Genomic DNA, 15,442 nt, shown 5'->3' on the forward strand with positions numbered 1-15,442 from the left:
ATTACACATTGAACAGAATCTCAACAAATATTTGTATTTTTCCCTTAATAATATTAGAATATTTTGAGCGGTGAGTAATAGGGAAACAGTAATATTAATTAATAAAAACAGTAAAGAAAGAAACAGTAATATTAATTTATATAATTAACATTGATAAACATTAAATAGAATGAAGGATTAATTTTGATGCGTCTTGTCTTATTACGTTTTTTAATATATCTCAAAATACGTAAAGTATAACGATATCAGTCGTTAGATTTGTAACCAATACAAATATCGTAAAGATAACATGTTATAAATACAAGTAAATTATAATTATCGCCAATTGTAAAGATCATGTAGGGAATATAATTACATGATGACATTTTGATACCCTGAGCTTCACACATCGCTCTCCAAGTGGAGTAAGATATACATAAAGAAACAAATAGCTCGTATGTTTGATTGACAAACACATGAAATATAGAAAACAGAACTTTCATCGAGATTTTTATACACTGATAAGTTTATGTTTCTTCATGCTCATGCGCGGATAGTAACTATTTAGATGCGGATTTGCGCGGTTCGATCTTGATGTTGAAACCATCGGTCCTCTTTAGGATAATGTCGCCTTGCAAATCGAAATCCTGATACGACACGTCGGACGTAATGCGATAATTCCTCAATATCGTCGACAACAGGACCTTCAATTTCAGCATAGCGTATTTTCGACCCACGCACGATCTATGGAAAGAAAACGGCCGATCATTAACGAATACGACGGTGTTTTTGATGGAATACACGGCTTTGGATACATCTCAAGGCCTTTTCTAATGTTTCCATAGACAGATGCATTCTTTTTTATTACCTTGGTCCAGCGCTGAAGGGAATAAAAGCGTAGTAATGTCTCTGCTGCATTTTCTCCGGTAGGAAGTTGTCCGGATTAAATACCAACGGATTCGGATAGTATTTCTCATTACGGTGTGCCACGAATTGCGTTATTATTACAGTGACATCTTTTGGAATAATATAATTGCCTGTAACTTTAAAACAATAATGATTTATCTCGTGCTCCTGTACAAATTAAAACAGGTATCCGCTATTTGACACACATCATATAACAGCGCCTTATAACGCAATAATAGCGTCTAAACTGACTAACTTACCAATCCTTACATCTTCATTGAGTTTCCTGGCTATTATAGGTACAGGCGGGAAAAGCCTGAGAGCCTCTAGAATAACTCTTTCGAGATACTTCATCTCTATCGTATCCTCGAAAGTGCAAGGCCTGTCGCTGTCGCCGAAGATTGAGTCTAATTCCTCGTGCACGCGTGCCTATTCGCAGCAAGTTAGTGCTATCAGTATAACTCAGAATAGTATACAGTAGTATTATCCAAGTAATATTATCTAATTTAGAAGTGTTGCCATGATCGTTGTCATGATATCGACGCAAACAAAACACAAGAAATGAAAATTAAATTGGTCAGATCGCTGCTATGCTATTAGTGATTTATTTCACCGAAATTTCCGCGATGTTATTTCGACATTCACTGTGCCTGGTAGTCTATGACGATGGAAAATTTTTCTAGAATATTACATATAAATATCCGATGGTGAACAAGTTTACCTGGATTTCTGGTAGAGAACCCAAAGCGCAAAGTGCGAAACTAGAACCAGCTGCTGTGGTATCGTGACCCTAAAATATATTTGTCGATTTACTTCTCTTTCGTTAATTAACTTCTTGTTATTATATGACGTGGCCAGTGCTCCGAATTTAATTTCAATGCTTTAGTAGAGAGACTCGATAATTATATAAAGAAAAGACACATTATCGCGCGATGCGACTGAGATCACACACCTCGAACATGATGGTGTTGACTTCCTCCCAAATCTCCTCGTCGGTCATTTGTCCGCCGTTCTTCTTCATGTCCATCAACATCTCCAGAAATGCGAGACGCTTCTTCTCGCCTGTGTCATTCTCATCGATATCATCGAGGTCGTCCTTGGCGTAATGCAGCTTTGTGTAATTAGCGGTACCGCTGTTGTCTCGCGCGTTTTCGGCCGCGATCGATTTTTCCATCTCGATATCACCGATCAGCGTTTTATTCTGCTCTTCCTCTTCGATGACCTTCCACTTCTCTCGGATCACGTTCTCCGTTAGGGTGTGAATAGTTTGGAGCAAACTTTTTTGTACTTTGGCGAGTTTTGAGAATTTGAACAACACATCCAAGCGTAACGACAAGTCGAAATGCCGCCGGTGCACGATATCGCTCAGTCTGCGTCATTGAATATTACATATACATATGTATGATGAATAATTTGAAAGTAGCAACGGTAGCAACACTTACTTCATTACGGCCATTGCATAGTCATATCCGGTGTTTTGCCTTCTCTCTCTCCTGACTCCCATCGCCGTCTCCGTCAAGATGTCTACAGTTACCGCCGATAAATAATCATGGCAATCGAATTGTTGACCGACTTTTTCGCGCAGTCGTCGAACGAGATCCAGACTGTTTTCGTAAAACAGAGGCGCAAATGTCTTCAGGATGCTCATGTGAAAAGTGGGCGCTATCGCTTTTCTGTGTTTGCGCCACTTGTCGCCTTTCGTGATCAGCAAGCCGTCTCCCAGCCACGGTTCGAAGAGTCTGCAATACATTTACAAAAGAATCCCACACAACGTACATACATGCCCGAAATCCATCTTACAAATGTCTAATAAAGGTTTCGTACAAAGTAAAAAATGCCATCTTTGGTCGATTTCTGAGACATATGTTCTGTCGGATGATTTTAGTTAACATGACAATCGAAACGCTATTCGCCACTTTTATTCTTGAATGAAAACAAATGTACGTATAGCTTCGTTTTAATTACTGATCTGATTCGTTACCTGTATTCCACCGATTTTTCGATATGCACGGGGCTGCTCAAGATTATCTCGATATCCTGTGGATCTCCAAGGAAAACAAAAGCTCTTGGTCCTAAATGTGCCGACACTACCGGTCCATATTCAGCAGAATATTTAATTGCAATATGCATTAAATTGTTGGAATCCTGTTGTAGAGTTATTAACGCGTGTCCTAAGATGGGCACGCGTGGTGGATCTGAAAGAAAGTACACGAGAGATTTACTGTGGGTCAATTACAATTGATTTTAATTCGAGCACGACGTAGGACTCATCTCAATGGAAGATTTTGATATTCGCCGACGCTTAAGATTTTATACGTTTGACGTACTTGGTAATTTCAGCGAAAGGCGAACATCACGTTTGGTCTCGATGTAGAAATACAATGCGACAAGCGTTGTAACGAACAAAGCCAGTAAAGTATAAGCCATGTTTGGTAGGTAAGATGTCGTAATCGATATCGTATCCATGATTATGCTCAGGTAAATATTGCTACACTCTTGATGAGATTCCTTTTAATTCCTCGCTTTCTATAATGTAACGATTTTGTACAATTTATTGATTCAGTCTAAATAAAGTCAGTTTAAATGAACAAACAAACACACAAGCACACAATGAAACTTATTAGAATAGTACGTTGAGCTTACCTTCGGATCTAGTCAAACAGCACTACTAATGCCTTGTCGGCACTTTTAACACTAACTGATTCTCGACTTGCAACGAAGCTTTATAACATGGTATATCGCATATGGCGGACGTCACGTCATAATAAATCGGTATCTGTGTGGGGATGGAAGAATTATTAATCTTTCGGATTATGCTGTGACCTAGTCAATATGAAATAATACATTGTAACTCGTGAGTTGCACAGTTAGCTGTTGAATATGCATATTGTGTTACGTGTGTATTACCATATATACAGTGGCGTGCAAAACTTTTGAGCCACACAATTATTATTATATATTCATTTCATAATGAGCGCTAAACACTTTACACACACACACACACACACACACACACACATATATATATATATATATATGTAAACAAAATGCATTTATTTGTCCTACAATTATATAAACTTTACAAACTCTTAATAATTCTAAATACTTTATTTTTACGCAAGGTCTTATTACAAACAGTGCAAAAGTATTGCGCCAAAAAGTTTTCTTATTCATAAGAAAAATATATTATTGAAAAATAATAACAGAAAATGTTGTCAACGTTTTTTAAACTGAACACTTTGTTGCCATTTCCTTTAGAAGCAATATCACTGCAGCATAACGGCAAGGCATTGACGCTATTAAATTAGAAATGCGATCTTGAGGTGAATTTTGCCGTGACTTGAGTTTGCAAATCTCGCTTGCATAATTCAGCTTTATTGGAGTGTTTCTTCTTATTTCCTGTACGTAGTTTGAGTATTCTTGCCACAATCATGCTCAATAGGATTCAAGTCCGGCGATTGCGAGGGCCGGATCAAGAACTCGCATTATTTTCACGATGAAAAATTTTTTTATTAGTTTTGATGAATGTTTGGATCGTTATCTTGTTGGAAAGTCCAACTACGTGGCATGTTTCGAGTTGCATATAGCAGCATATGCTGTGTCAATATATCTCGATACATTATAGCGTCCATAGTACCCGTGATCTCAACCAGTGGACCAACTCCATTATAAGAAAATGACCCCCAAACCATCACGTTACCTCCACCATGTTTCACGGTAGGAATTTGGTATCTTTTAGTTGTTATATCTTGTGCCTGTTGGACACTGTCGTATATACTTTCTACCGGCACTTCCGAATAACTGAAACTTTGACTTGTCAGAGAAAAATACTTTTCGCCAATCAACTTCAGTCCAGTGTTCAAATTTCTTTGCAAAATCTAATCGAGCTTTCGTATTTTTTGCACCATTGGATTTCACCGTCACTGGATTCATGTCACCGATACAAATATGGAAAAGATAACGACTTATAAATACCAGTAAATTATTGTAAATTATAAAGATCGTGTAGAGAAAACGATTACACAGATACGGCCTTTTGATATCTTAAATTTCAAATTCTTAAGTAGAATAAAGTATATATATATAGAAATAAATAGCCCGTTCGGCTGATTGACAAGCAAATGAAATATAGGAAATAGAACTTTCATCCAGATTTGTATATATTGATAAATTTATACTTCTTCACGCTTCTGCGCGATTAGTGTAACTCCTTTATCAGACGTAGATTTGCGTGACTCGATCTTGATGTTGAAACCGTCGCTCCTTTTCAGGATAATGTCGCCTTGTAGAGCAAAGTCCTGGTACGACACGTCGGAAGTAATGCGGTAATTTCTCAATATCGTCGATAACAGGATCTTCAATTTCAGCATGGCGTATTTTCGCCCCACGCATGATCTTTGGAAAAAAACCGGCCGATCAGTAATATGACACTTATTTCATGAGGTACATATGGCTTCGGCTACGCCGATGATACGTCTTAAGACATTCCGTCATGTGCTTCTATGGCATACAAGTGCATGTTTTTTGTTACCTTGATCCAGCGCTGAATGGAATAAAAGCGTAGTAATGTCTCCGCTGCATTTTCTCCGGTAGGAAGTTGTCCGGATTGAATACCAACGGATTCGGGTAATATTTCTCATTACGGTGTGCCACGAATTGCCCTATTACTACAGTGACATCCTTTGGGACGACATAATTGGCTGTAACTTTAAAACAATAATGATTTATCTCGTGCTCTTGTACACATTAAAACAGGTATCTGCTATTTGACACACATCATACAACGCCTTATAATAACGCAATAGCGTCTAAACTGACTAACCTACCAATCCTTACATCTTCATTGAGTTTCCTGGCTATTACAGGTACAGGCGGGAAAAGCCTGAGTGTCTCTAGAATAACTCTTTCGAGATACTTCATCTCTATCGTATCCTCGAAAGTGCAAGGCCTGTCGCTGTCGCCGAAGATTGAGTCTAATTCCTCGTGCACGCGTGTCTGTTCGTTGCAAGTTAGTGCTGTCAGTTTAACTCGAAATAGTATACAGTGGTATTATCTAACTTAAAAGCCTTGTTACCGTTGCTATGATGTAGTACAAACTATGATATCGTTGTTATGATATACTAAAATGCAGGGACTGACAATTTGAATGATAAGTTTCGGTGCCATTCTATCAGTGTTTCGTTTAACACAAGTTTAGTAGAGATACGACATACAGATACGTATGACTGGTTTGCGGTCATAAATAGCGAGATAAACGGAGAGAAAGAGGGAAGAGAAAGAAATGCTTTGCGCTGCTTAGTCAAAAATATTCTACAACTGATTTGAATGTAGCAACGGTGGCAACACTTACTTCATTATAGCCATTGCATAATCATGTCCGGTGTTTTGCTTCTTCTCCCTCCTAATTCCCATTGCCGTTTCCATCATGATGTCAACGGTTATCGCTGATAGATAATCGTGGCAATCGAATTGTTGACCGACTTTTTCACGAAGTCGTCGTACGAGATCCAGACTGTTTTCATAAATCAGAGGCACAAACGTCTTCAAGATGCTCATGTGAAAAGTGGGCGCTATCACTTTTCTGTGTTTGCGCCACTTGTCGCCTTTCGTGATCAGCAAGCCACCTCCCAGCCACGGTTCGAAGAATCTGCAATACATTTACGAAAGTATCTCATGCAACATACATACATGCCCGATGTCCATCTTAATAGTGTCTAAGAAAAGTTTAAATAAAGTAAAATGCCTTTTCCGATGTCTCGACATTTCTGAGACATACGTGTTATGTGGGATGATTTTAGTCAACATGACAATCGAAATGCCATTCTCGATTTCGCTTTTATACTTGTATGAAGACAAATGTACATATGGCTTCGTTTTAATTACTGATCCAAATCTTTTACCTATATTCCACCGATTTTTCGATGTGCACAGGGCTGCGCAAAATTATCTCAATGTCCTGCGGATCTCCAAGGAAAACAAAAGCTCTTGGTCCTAACTGTGCCGACACTACCGATCCATATTTAGTATAAAATTCAAGTCCTTTATTCATCACATTTTTGGGGTTCTGTTTTAGGGTTATTAACGCGTGACCTAGGATGGGTACGCGTGGTGCATCTGGAAGAAGGTACACCGTGAGTCAATTACAATGATTGATTTTGATTCGGACACGGCGCAAGACGCGCACGGCAAGGGAAGATATTGTAATATTCGCTGAAGACGCTTGAAGTTCTAAACTTTTCACGTACTTGGTAATTTCATCGCAAGGCGAATCACACGTCTGTTCTCGATATAGAAATACAATGCCATAAGTTGTAACGAGCAAAGCCAAGAAAATATAAGCCATGTTTGATAGATAAGGCGCTGTAATTGATAACGTATCCATTGTTACGTTGTTGAAATGTTACTATATTTTTGAGATTCCCTTTAGTTTCTCGCTCTCTAGAACATAACACTTTTGTAGAATTAATAAATTAAGATAGTTTAAATAATCACCTTTTCCTGACACACGTACACACACACACACACACACACAAAATTCGAAATCAATCAAAAAAGTACGCAGTGATTACTTTTTAATCTAGTCAAGCAGCACCATTGGTGTCTTGTCGGCACTTTCGATGCAGTCGCAGTTGCAACAGAGAACTTTATAACACTGTACGTTGCTTATGACGTTATGTCATAGTCTGTAAAAAGATATTTAAAAGACAACGATAAAATGCTATAACCTCGTCGGTATAAAATGTTGCATTATCGTGAGTTGCACTATTGGCTGTCGAAGGTGGACATTTGGTGTTACGTGCGTGTGTTTATTGCGTATTTCTCGAATTGGTTCTTCGCGAGTGTTGTTACATATTTGCACCTAGTTGTAATCTGGTAAAGATGAGACATAGAGACAAGTATAAGATAATTCCATCTGGATATTGTATGATGTTTTCGGATAGTCGCTCGACTATATATAAGACTCTTGGGTAATTTGCAGCGGTATCAATGAAACTGACTCGGTACGATAAAGAGATTGTTTATAAATTAGAGATGGAGAGATTAATGTTATGTGATTAGAGAATGTAGAGATTAATATTGTCTGGTACTTATCAAGTGTACGACCGATATATTATTTGTTACGACTAGCGCGAAGTAATGATTTTCATAATAAAATAAAAAGTCATCAAAATAAGAGTCAAAATCATAATAAGATAAAAAGTCTCTTCTATAGATAAATATGACGTGTATTCATTTTGCTGAAGCTGTTATATGAGGAACGATTCCTTAGATTGATCTATCTTACGTAATTACGACCGGATCTTCGACAAGTGAGAAGCTAAACGAACAGAAGCCTCGCAGAGCGTTTGCAAATATCCGACTAGGCGTTGTATATATCGGTCAAGTGAGCCGACTGCTATTGTCAGTCAGGTTGCCTGTATTTATACCTGGTTACGAATAGCTCACAGTTTCGGCCACTCTGACGTATGTTCCCAAACATTAATACCGTATACGCAATTCATTTCCTCTTTTTCTTTTTCCCTACGATGTTTACTCAAGTAACCTTTGATCTTGGTACTATCGAAACCAAAAATATAAACGCCTAGTCGAAACAATAGAATTAAATGCCGCACGCAAATAAACGCAGATACATGCGACATAAAATCTAATACGAAATACGCCGTTTGAATTTGAATAAAAGGTTAATAAATATAGTTTGCGGTAGAAACGGCATCGGAGCAAAGCATGTATATTTTGGCAATGATTATAGTTTTAATTTATTCCAAGTATCACTTAACCAGCGATGAATCAGCGATTTAACCTATGTTTTTAATTTATCTACTGACAATTTAAAATTGAAAGCTTTGGCTATACCCGCGATATATTAAATCCTAAACGACGTTTTACCGAACGGGTTTTATCGAATACTTTCGTAATCTCGTAAGAACTTTTACAGTTTAATTTAAATTTTCTGTCTTCGCCGGGTATGTGAAATGCAAACTCAAAACTAATACATAAACACTGACTTTATATTTGGTGCGTGTTTTAGGTGCTTTAATCATAATAGATTTTTTTATTGAAAATATCGCAAAATAGTATGAGAATTTTATATTTATCTTAATCCGCTCTATGTCTCCATGAATTCCTCGGAGCGAGGAATTCGTAAAACACTCTGTAACATGTGTTTTCGATCGCAATTTTAGTATTATTTCAACTTCGAATTATTATCTCAAGGAATGCCGCCGCCATCGTATGTATATATTTAAAATCATACTTATTTTCTCACGTCTCGCAATCCTAGGGCACACACACACACACACACACACATTCGACCTGTTTTTCGTATTGATAGTCTTTTGATACTTTCCGATATCTTTTTCCCATTATTCTATGTCTGTTACCATCCATGCTTATTTCGAGCTATGTTTTATATTCCGGCCACGGTATTCCTAAGAGGACGCAAATGTACAGCGAGATTTCTCTGGTACGCTAAATTCCGCTAAAGACCAACAGTCTTTATAATATCTCGTCGGTGGCGTGTATAAAGGGAGAACGCGTGATTTATACTTTTAATATATTCGCACTTATTTATTCATTACACATTCGTTAGAGTTTGGACAAATATTTGTAATGCTCTCTTGATATTTGGAGTATTTTGAGTGGTGAATAATAGGGAAAGAGGTATCCTTAATATTAATTTATATAATTAATATTAATAAACAATGAATAGAACAATAGAGTGAAGGATTAATTTTATAACGGGGGTTGTATTATTATTATTATACGTTTTATTTATCCCAAAATACATGGAATATATTGGTATCAGCCATCAGATTAATAACCGATAATATCGAAATATCGAAAAGATAATGACTTATGAATACAATACAACAATTGTAATGATCACCAATTGTAATGATCGTCCTTACGGAAGGCGATTACAAGGATTACGACTTTTTGATATCTGAAACTTTAAATATCGCTCCCCAAGTGGAATAAAATATGTATAAAGAAACAAATAACGCGTTTGTCTGACCGACATAAGGAAATATAAAAAGTAGAGCTCTCATGGAGATTTTCATACACTGGTAAACTTATGCTTCTTCTCGCTTATGCGCGGATAGTAACTCCCGTGTGAGAGGCGGGTTTGCGCGGCTCAATCTTGATGGGGAATCCGTCGCCTCTCTTTAAGATAATGTCGCTTCGCAGAACAAAGTCTTGGTACGACACATTGGAAGTAATGCGGTAGTTCCTTAATAACGTCGACAACAGGACCTTCAATTTCAGCATAGCATATTTCCGTCCCACGCACGATCTACGGCAAGATACCGTCGGCCATTAATACACCGAGTAATACTGAGACCACTAAACTGTAAAAACTGTAGTCACTTTATAATTTCCTATGGAAATTATTCAAATTTATATAACAAAGCAATTTGTATTTTTAATGGACGTTAAGTGAAATTGAAAGAAGTAAATAAACATTTTTGCTCTTGCACAATTTGCGCTTGTATTTTATCAAAAACTTGTAATTCCGGCCATCCCCGATAGATGCAGGTCGCATTGATCGTGCGTAATTGTTGTGCGTAACGTTAAGAGGTTCTTGAAAATGTTTTCGTAAATAAATACGTTTTTGGGTTACCTCGGTCCGGCGCTAAAGGGAATAAAAGCGTAGTAATGTCTCTGCTGCATTTTTTCCGGTAGGAAGTTGTCCGGATTAAATACTAACGGATTCGGGTAATATTTCTCATTACGGTGTACCAGGAATTGCACCAGCACCGTTGTGGTGTCCTTCGGGATGACGTAATTGCCTGTAACTTTAATACAAAGAAACTTTGGAACATGTCTCTGTACAATTGATAATACGAGTGCCTGCAATATGGTGTTGCACGGCACCTGATGAAACGATCAAGCAGTCGGATCGGTACTTACCAATCCTTACGTCTTCATTAAGCTTCCTAGCGATAAAAGGTACCGGCGGAAAGAGCCTGAGTGTCTCTAAAATAACTCTCTCAAGGTACTTCATCTCCAACGTGTCCTGGAAAGTACACTGCCTGTCGCTGTCGCCGAAAATTTTGTCCAGTTCTTCGTGCACACGTGCCTGCACAGTGCACATAAGTGCACACATTAATAACTTGGATATGTCTCTACCGAATATTCAGTTTCACGGATATTACATCGGTATTCTGTCTGTATTACCCGGGTAGGAAGAGAAAAAATTAAATTTTTATGCAACCATGTTTCCCTAACAAAAATATATTCCCTTCTGTAAAGCTGAATATATGAAACTATGAGAGGTTGCAAAGTCAACGAAAAGTGAATATTCTGTCGGATCTCATATTCATGTTTTAGTATACTTTGATCCATATTTGGCAGCAGAATATATTGGTTTTACGTACGTTTTCCCAATATACAGTGACGTTTCGGAAACGACACGTGTGCTACCTGGGATGTAGAATCTAATATTAAGATCTAAGAAATACCAATCTTAATATCTTCACCTACAAATTGAAATGAATGAAAAATAATTTATAACATGTATAAAAATATATTTGTTTATAGAATGACTCGAGAAATAAGAGAAAAGCAATAATGAGAGTACTGTACATAACTGTGCATTGGGTTATTTGGATAATTCGAGGAGGCACATTCAGCTGTGCAACATCTGGACGATGTTCTCTTCAAGTTGAAGAGAAAAAGGTGCAGAAAAAAGATGGTTGATTAACGATTGGTACAATTGACACGGAGAACGCAACCCCCCGGTGACGGGGAGGGAGTGAACGTTCGAAATTGTGATCGAAAGCGCGCGATTGAGTCGACATCAGTTTAACCGCACGATAAAATTAATAATTTCCCACGGGATGGACGACATAGTGAACGGCAAGAAGTTGTTCACCACGTATCACAAGATGTACGCCACGTGCCACACCACGGAGAAGGACGGCAAGCATAGAATAGGTCCTATACCTGTACGGCATTATGGGCAAAACTTGTGCAAAAGTGAGTGCGTGGAACAGCCAGCGCGTTAGCTAATTAGCATAGAATTAAATTAGCTGGTTTGGAAATAAAAGTAGGGGAAGCACACACATGCACACATACGCGTACGCAGCGACCTTGTTTAGGAAGTACTACTCGCTTAGTTAACGTGCTTACTCGCAAACTCGGGATTCAATTTCTCGGAAAACATGAAGCAGAAAGCCGTCGTGTGGGACGAGAATATGTTAAATGAATATTTGGAGGTGCCCAAGAAATTCGTCCCGGGAACGAGGATAGCGTTCTTCGGAACTCAAGAAAGCTCAGGAGCGCAAAGACTCGATCGCCCATTTAGCTACATTAAAATAACCGCGATTCGAAAAAAAGTATTAACCCAAGAAACAATACCACTTAATTATAAGTTGACTCGCATTACTGCGAGTCACAATGTGAGAAAGAAGAGACGAATCAATTCACTGGGATGTTATTTATCAAGGTTTGTCTTAAACATGCTTGCAACTTTCGAACTGATCGAAAAGTAATACCGACCCTCATACGCGGCCGTCTATTGTGAATTTTCTAATAAATATACGTACACAGATATTACATAAAATATTCCCTTAAATATATATTCGATCGTGAGTAAGTTTACCTGGATTTCCGCAAGACATCCCAACGTGCAGAGCGCGAAACTCGAGCCGGCTGCTGTGGTGTCGTGACCCTGAAACATTTTCGTTAATCAATTTCCTGTCATCACGTGGCTGGCCAGCGCGCTGAATTGTTTTGATTTCGGTACTTTACAGGATTGTCGATAATTATGTAAAAAGAAAAAAAAAAAGAAAACATGATATCGCGACGCGACTGAGATCACACACCTCGAACATGATGGTGTTGACTTCCTCCCATATCTCCTCGTCCGTCATCTGTCCGCCATTCTTCTTCATGTCTATCAACATCTCCAAAAAGGCGAGTCGCTTCTTCTCGCCTAAGTCGTTTTCATCGATGTCATCAAGGTCGTCCCTCACGTAATGCATCTTTGTGTAATTAGCGATATTGTTCTTGTCTCCCGCGTTCGATTTGTTCGTCTCAATATGCTCGTCCTGCGTTTCATTCTGCTGCTTCTCCTCGATGTCCTTCCATTTCTCTTGGATCACGTTCTCCGTTAGCGAGTGAACGGTATGAAGCAAACGCTTTTGTAGTTTGGCGAGCTTTGAGAATTTGAACAGCGTATCCGGGCGTAACGACATGTCGTAGTGCCGCCGGTGCACGATATCGCTCAATCTGCGACATTCGACGTACAGATATATATATATATCTATATATGACTGTTTGCACGCGTGAGATGAACAGAGAGAAAGAGAGAAGGGAAAGAAAGCAGTGCTTTTCACTGCTTAATCAAAAATATTCTATAACTGATTTGAATGTGGTGTGGTGATGAAACGGTAGCAACACTTACTTCATTACGGCCATTGCATAGTCATATCCGGTGTTTTGCCTTCTCTCTCTCCTGACTCCCATCGCCGTCTCCGTCAAGATATCTACAGTTACCGCCGATAAATAATCATGGCAATCGAATTGTTGACCGACTTTTTCGCGCAGTCGTCGAACGAGATCCAGACTGTTTTCGTAAAACAGAGGCACAAATGTCTTCAGGATGCTCATGTGAAAAGCGGGCGCTATCGCTTTTCTGTGTTTGCGCCACTTGTCGCCTTTCGTGATCAGCAAGCCGTCTCCCAGCCACGGTTTGAAGAGTCTACAATACGTTGACAAAAGAATCTCACACTGCACGCAATTGTCCGAAATACGTCTCAAAAGTGTCTAAGAGGAGTTTGAAGAAAGTAAAACGTCTTTTAATCGTTAATTGTTCAGACATGTGTGCTGAATGTGAGGAGTGATTTTAGGCAACAGCGCAATCGAAACTCTTTGCGCCATCCGTCACTTTCACTTTTATACTTCGATGAAGACAAATCTACGCATGGCTTCGTTTGAATTACTTATCGGATTCGTTACCTATATTCCATCGATTTTTCGAGGTGCACGTTACTGCTCAAGATTATCTCAATGTCGTGCGGATCCGACAGGAAAGTGAAAACTCTTGGTCCTAAATGTGCCGACACTACCGATCCGTATGTCTCAGTATATTTTATACCTTTGCACACAAAGTCTTCGGGTTTTATTTTCAATGTTATTAGTATGTGACCTAAGATGGGTATGCGCGGTGGATCTGGAAGTCAAATTGATCGGGATATTTTCTTTTTGCAGTGAATTAATTATAACGATCGGTCGTGAGACATAGCACGACGTAGCGGGACGCGTCGACATTGATCGCGTCCCGATCCGCCGATCGCCATACGTACTTGGCATTTTTGTCGACAGACGAACAGCACGATTGGTCTCGATGTAGTAATACAATGCGAGTAGCGTGGTGATGAACATGGCGAGTATGGTGTACCCTATGCTTGATAGGTACGACGTTATCGATACAGCATCCATCGTTATTCGCAATTATCGTTTGGTGCAACGTTGTTCTATCTTTCTCTCTTTTCGCACCACCCTCATGTATTACTCACTTGATTATGACAATACAAATAAATCAATGAATTAAGCAATTCGAACACTATTGTGGGGTCAACCAATTTACCGGGCGTCTCAAGGATCCTTTCCGCGATGAGTTTGACTTTCTTGCGTTTGCGTTCTAGGTTCTAGCTAGATACTAGGTTCTAGCAAAACTGTCTGTTCCTAGCATGTGCGCGCTGCTTTATATATACTTAGCAAGCTTTGGTATTTTCCAATTCTATAATGATACGATCAGTTTTGGCGGGGATAGTTCGTATAATGGATCGCGGCATATTTCATTCATACAATGTAAATGTATTGTTATGTAAATGTATGTTACGTTACTTGATTTCATTGTCCCAATTTTCAGCAGATTCTCCACAAATGTAGCAGTTGTGTGCTTCTACGTATAATATCGTCATTTATATACAGATAAATATATCATTATAATATATTAAATTAATATTATAATTAAATTAATTTTATTAAATTGATAAAATATTAATAAAATTATTACTATAATAAAAACAAATTATTATTATTATTATTATTATATGACGTACAATATTGTCATTTATATATAGAGAAATATATTATTCTACCGCTAAGAGAAAAGCAATTATATTCATTTTACTTTCCTTCTCTTAAATAATATCAACTTTTGTCAATTCTTTTCGAAATAACGGGATATTATTCTCTCTTTTTGAGAATATTATGAATATTTCTTCCATCACAGTCGGCTTTCTCGCAATTTTTCGCGTATATCTAACAATGCATTTTTGCATCCTAAGAAGGAATGCCTTTTTATTATCATTAACATTGAGCACCCGCTACGTCACTTATCATACACTCCACATTACAAGCATCAATATTTACGAATATTTTTGAACGATTGTGCAATCACGATGACAAGCAGTTACTGTTCGTTCACGGAAGTAGCTTAAACGGATGTGACACAGCAATAGGATTATACGTGGCTCTCTTATAACCAATCGATTCATCGATGAGAAAGAAAAATAATGGAACGGCCGTCAGTGGCGCGATCGCG

At 38.3% G+C, this 15,442-nt stretch overlaps 2 protein-coding genes and 2 pseudogenes across 2 annotated transcripts; 1 reads left to right on the forward strand and 3 right to left on the reverse strand.

The window, feature by feature from the left end:
* Positions 1-166: 166 nt before the first annotated feature.
* Positions 167-14,562, reverse strand: LOC105182354 (uncharacterized). Its single transcript, XM_025300170.1, has 22 exons — positions 14,196-14,562; positions 13,849-14,062; positions 13,295-13,591; positions 12,714-13,119; positions 12,491-12,559; positions 10,798-10,966; positions 10,508-10,682; positions 9,978-10,180; positions 6,786-6,999; positions 6,236-6,532; positions 5,983-6,052; positions 5,712-5,880; positions 5,417-5,591; positions 5,064-5,280; positions 3,213-3,393; positions 2,867-3,080; positions 2,328-2,624; positions 1,838-2,255; positions 1,607-1,675; positions 1,146-1,314; positions 848-1,022; positions 167-723 (listed from the first exon to the last, which is right to left on the reverse strand). The coding sequence occupies exons 1-22, from the start codon at positions 14,329-14,331 to the stop codon at positions 540-542; spliced, it is 4,518 nt and encodes a 1,505-aa protein (XP_025155955.1). The 5' UTR covers positions 14,332-14,562; the 3' UTR covers positions 167-539.
* LOC112588843 (cytochrome P450 4g15-like) lies at positions 4,988-5,800 on the reverse strand. The gene is made up of 3 exons (XM_025300020.1): positions 5,708-5,800; positions 5,417-5,591; positions 4,988-5,280 (listed from the first exon to the last, which is right to left on the reverse strand). The coding sequence occupies exons 2-3, from the start codon at positions 5,464-5,466 to the stop codon at positions 5,058-5,060; spliced, it is 273 nt and encodes a 90-aa protein (XP_025155805.1). The 5' UTR covers positions 5,467-5,591; positions 5,708-5,800; the 3' UTR covers positions 4,988-5,057.
* On the reverse strand, positions 5,745-7,313 carry LOC109503757 (cytochrome P450 4g15-like; annotated as a pseudogene).
* Positions 11,441-12,479, forward strand: LOC105182355 (cytochrome c-like; annotated as a pseudogene).
* Positions 14,563-15,442: the final 880 nt, after the last annotated feature.

The sequence above is a fragment of the Harpegnathos saltator genome, unplaced genomic scaffold (genome assembly GCF_003227715.2).
Source record: "Harpegnathos saltator strain DR-91 unplaced genomic scaffold, Hsal_v8.6 scaffold104, whole genome shotgun sequence".
Classification (NCBI taxonomy): Eukaryota; Metazoa; Arthropoda; class Insecta; order Hymenoptera; family Formicidae; genus Harpegnathos; species Harpegnathos saltator.

Coding starts and splice junctions, on each gene's coding strand:
- LOC112588843 (XM_025300020.1), bottom strand. CDS start 5,466: ATGCAGCGGAGACATTACTACGCTTTTATTCCATTCAGCGCTGGATCA. Junction 5,281..5,416: donor CCATTCAGCGCTGGATCAAG/GTAACAAAAAAC, acceptor TTTTTTCCAAAG/ATCATGCGTGGGGCGAAAAT.
- LOC105182354 (XM_025300170.1), bottom strand. CDS start 14,331: ATGGATGCTGTATCGATAACGTCGTACCTATCAAGCATAGGGTACACC. Junction 1,676..1,837: donor TCAACACCATCATGTTCGAG/GTGTGTGATCTC, acceptor AATATATTTTAG/GGTCACGATACCACAGCAGC. Junction 724..847: donor CCCTTCAGCGCTGGACCAAG/GTAATAAAAAAG, acceptor TTCTTTCCATAG/ATCGTGCGTGGGTCGAAAAT.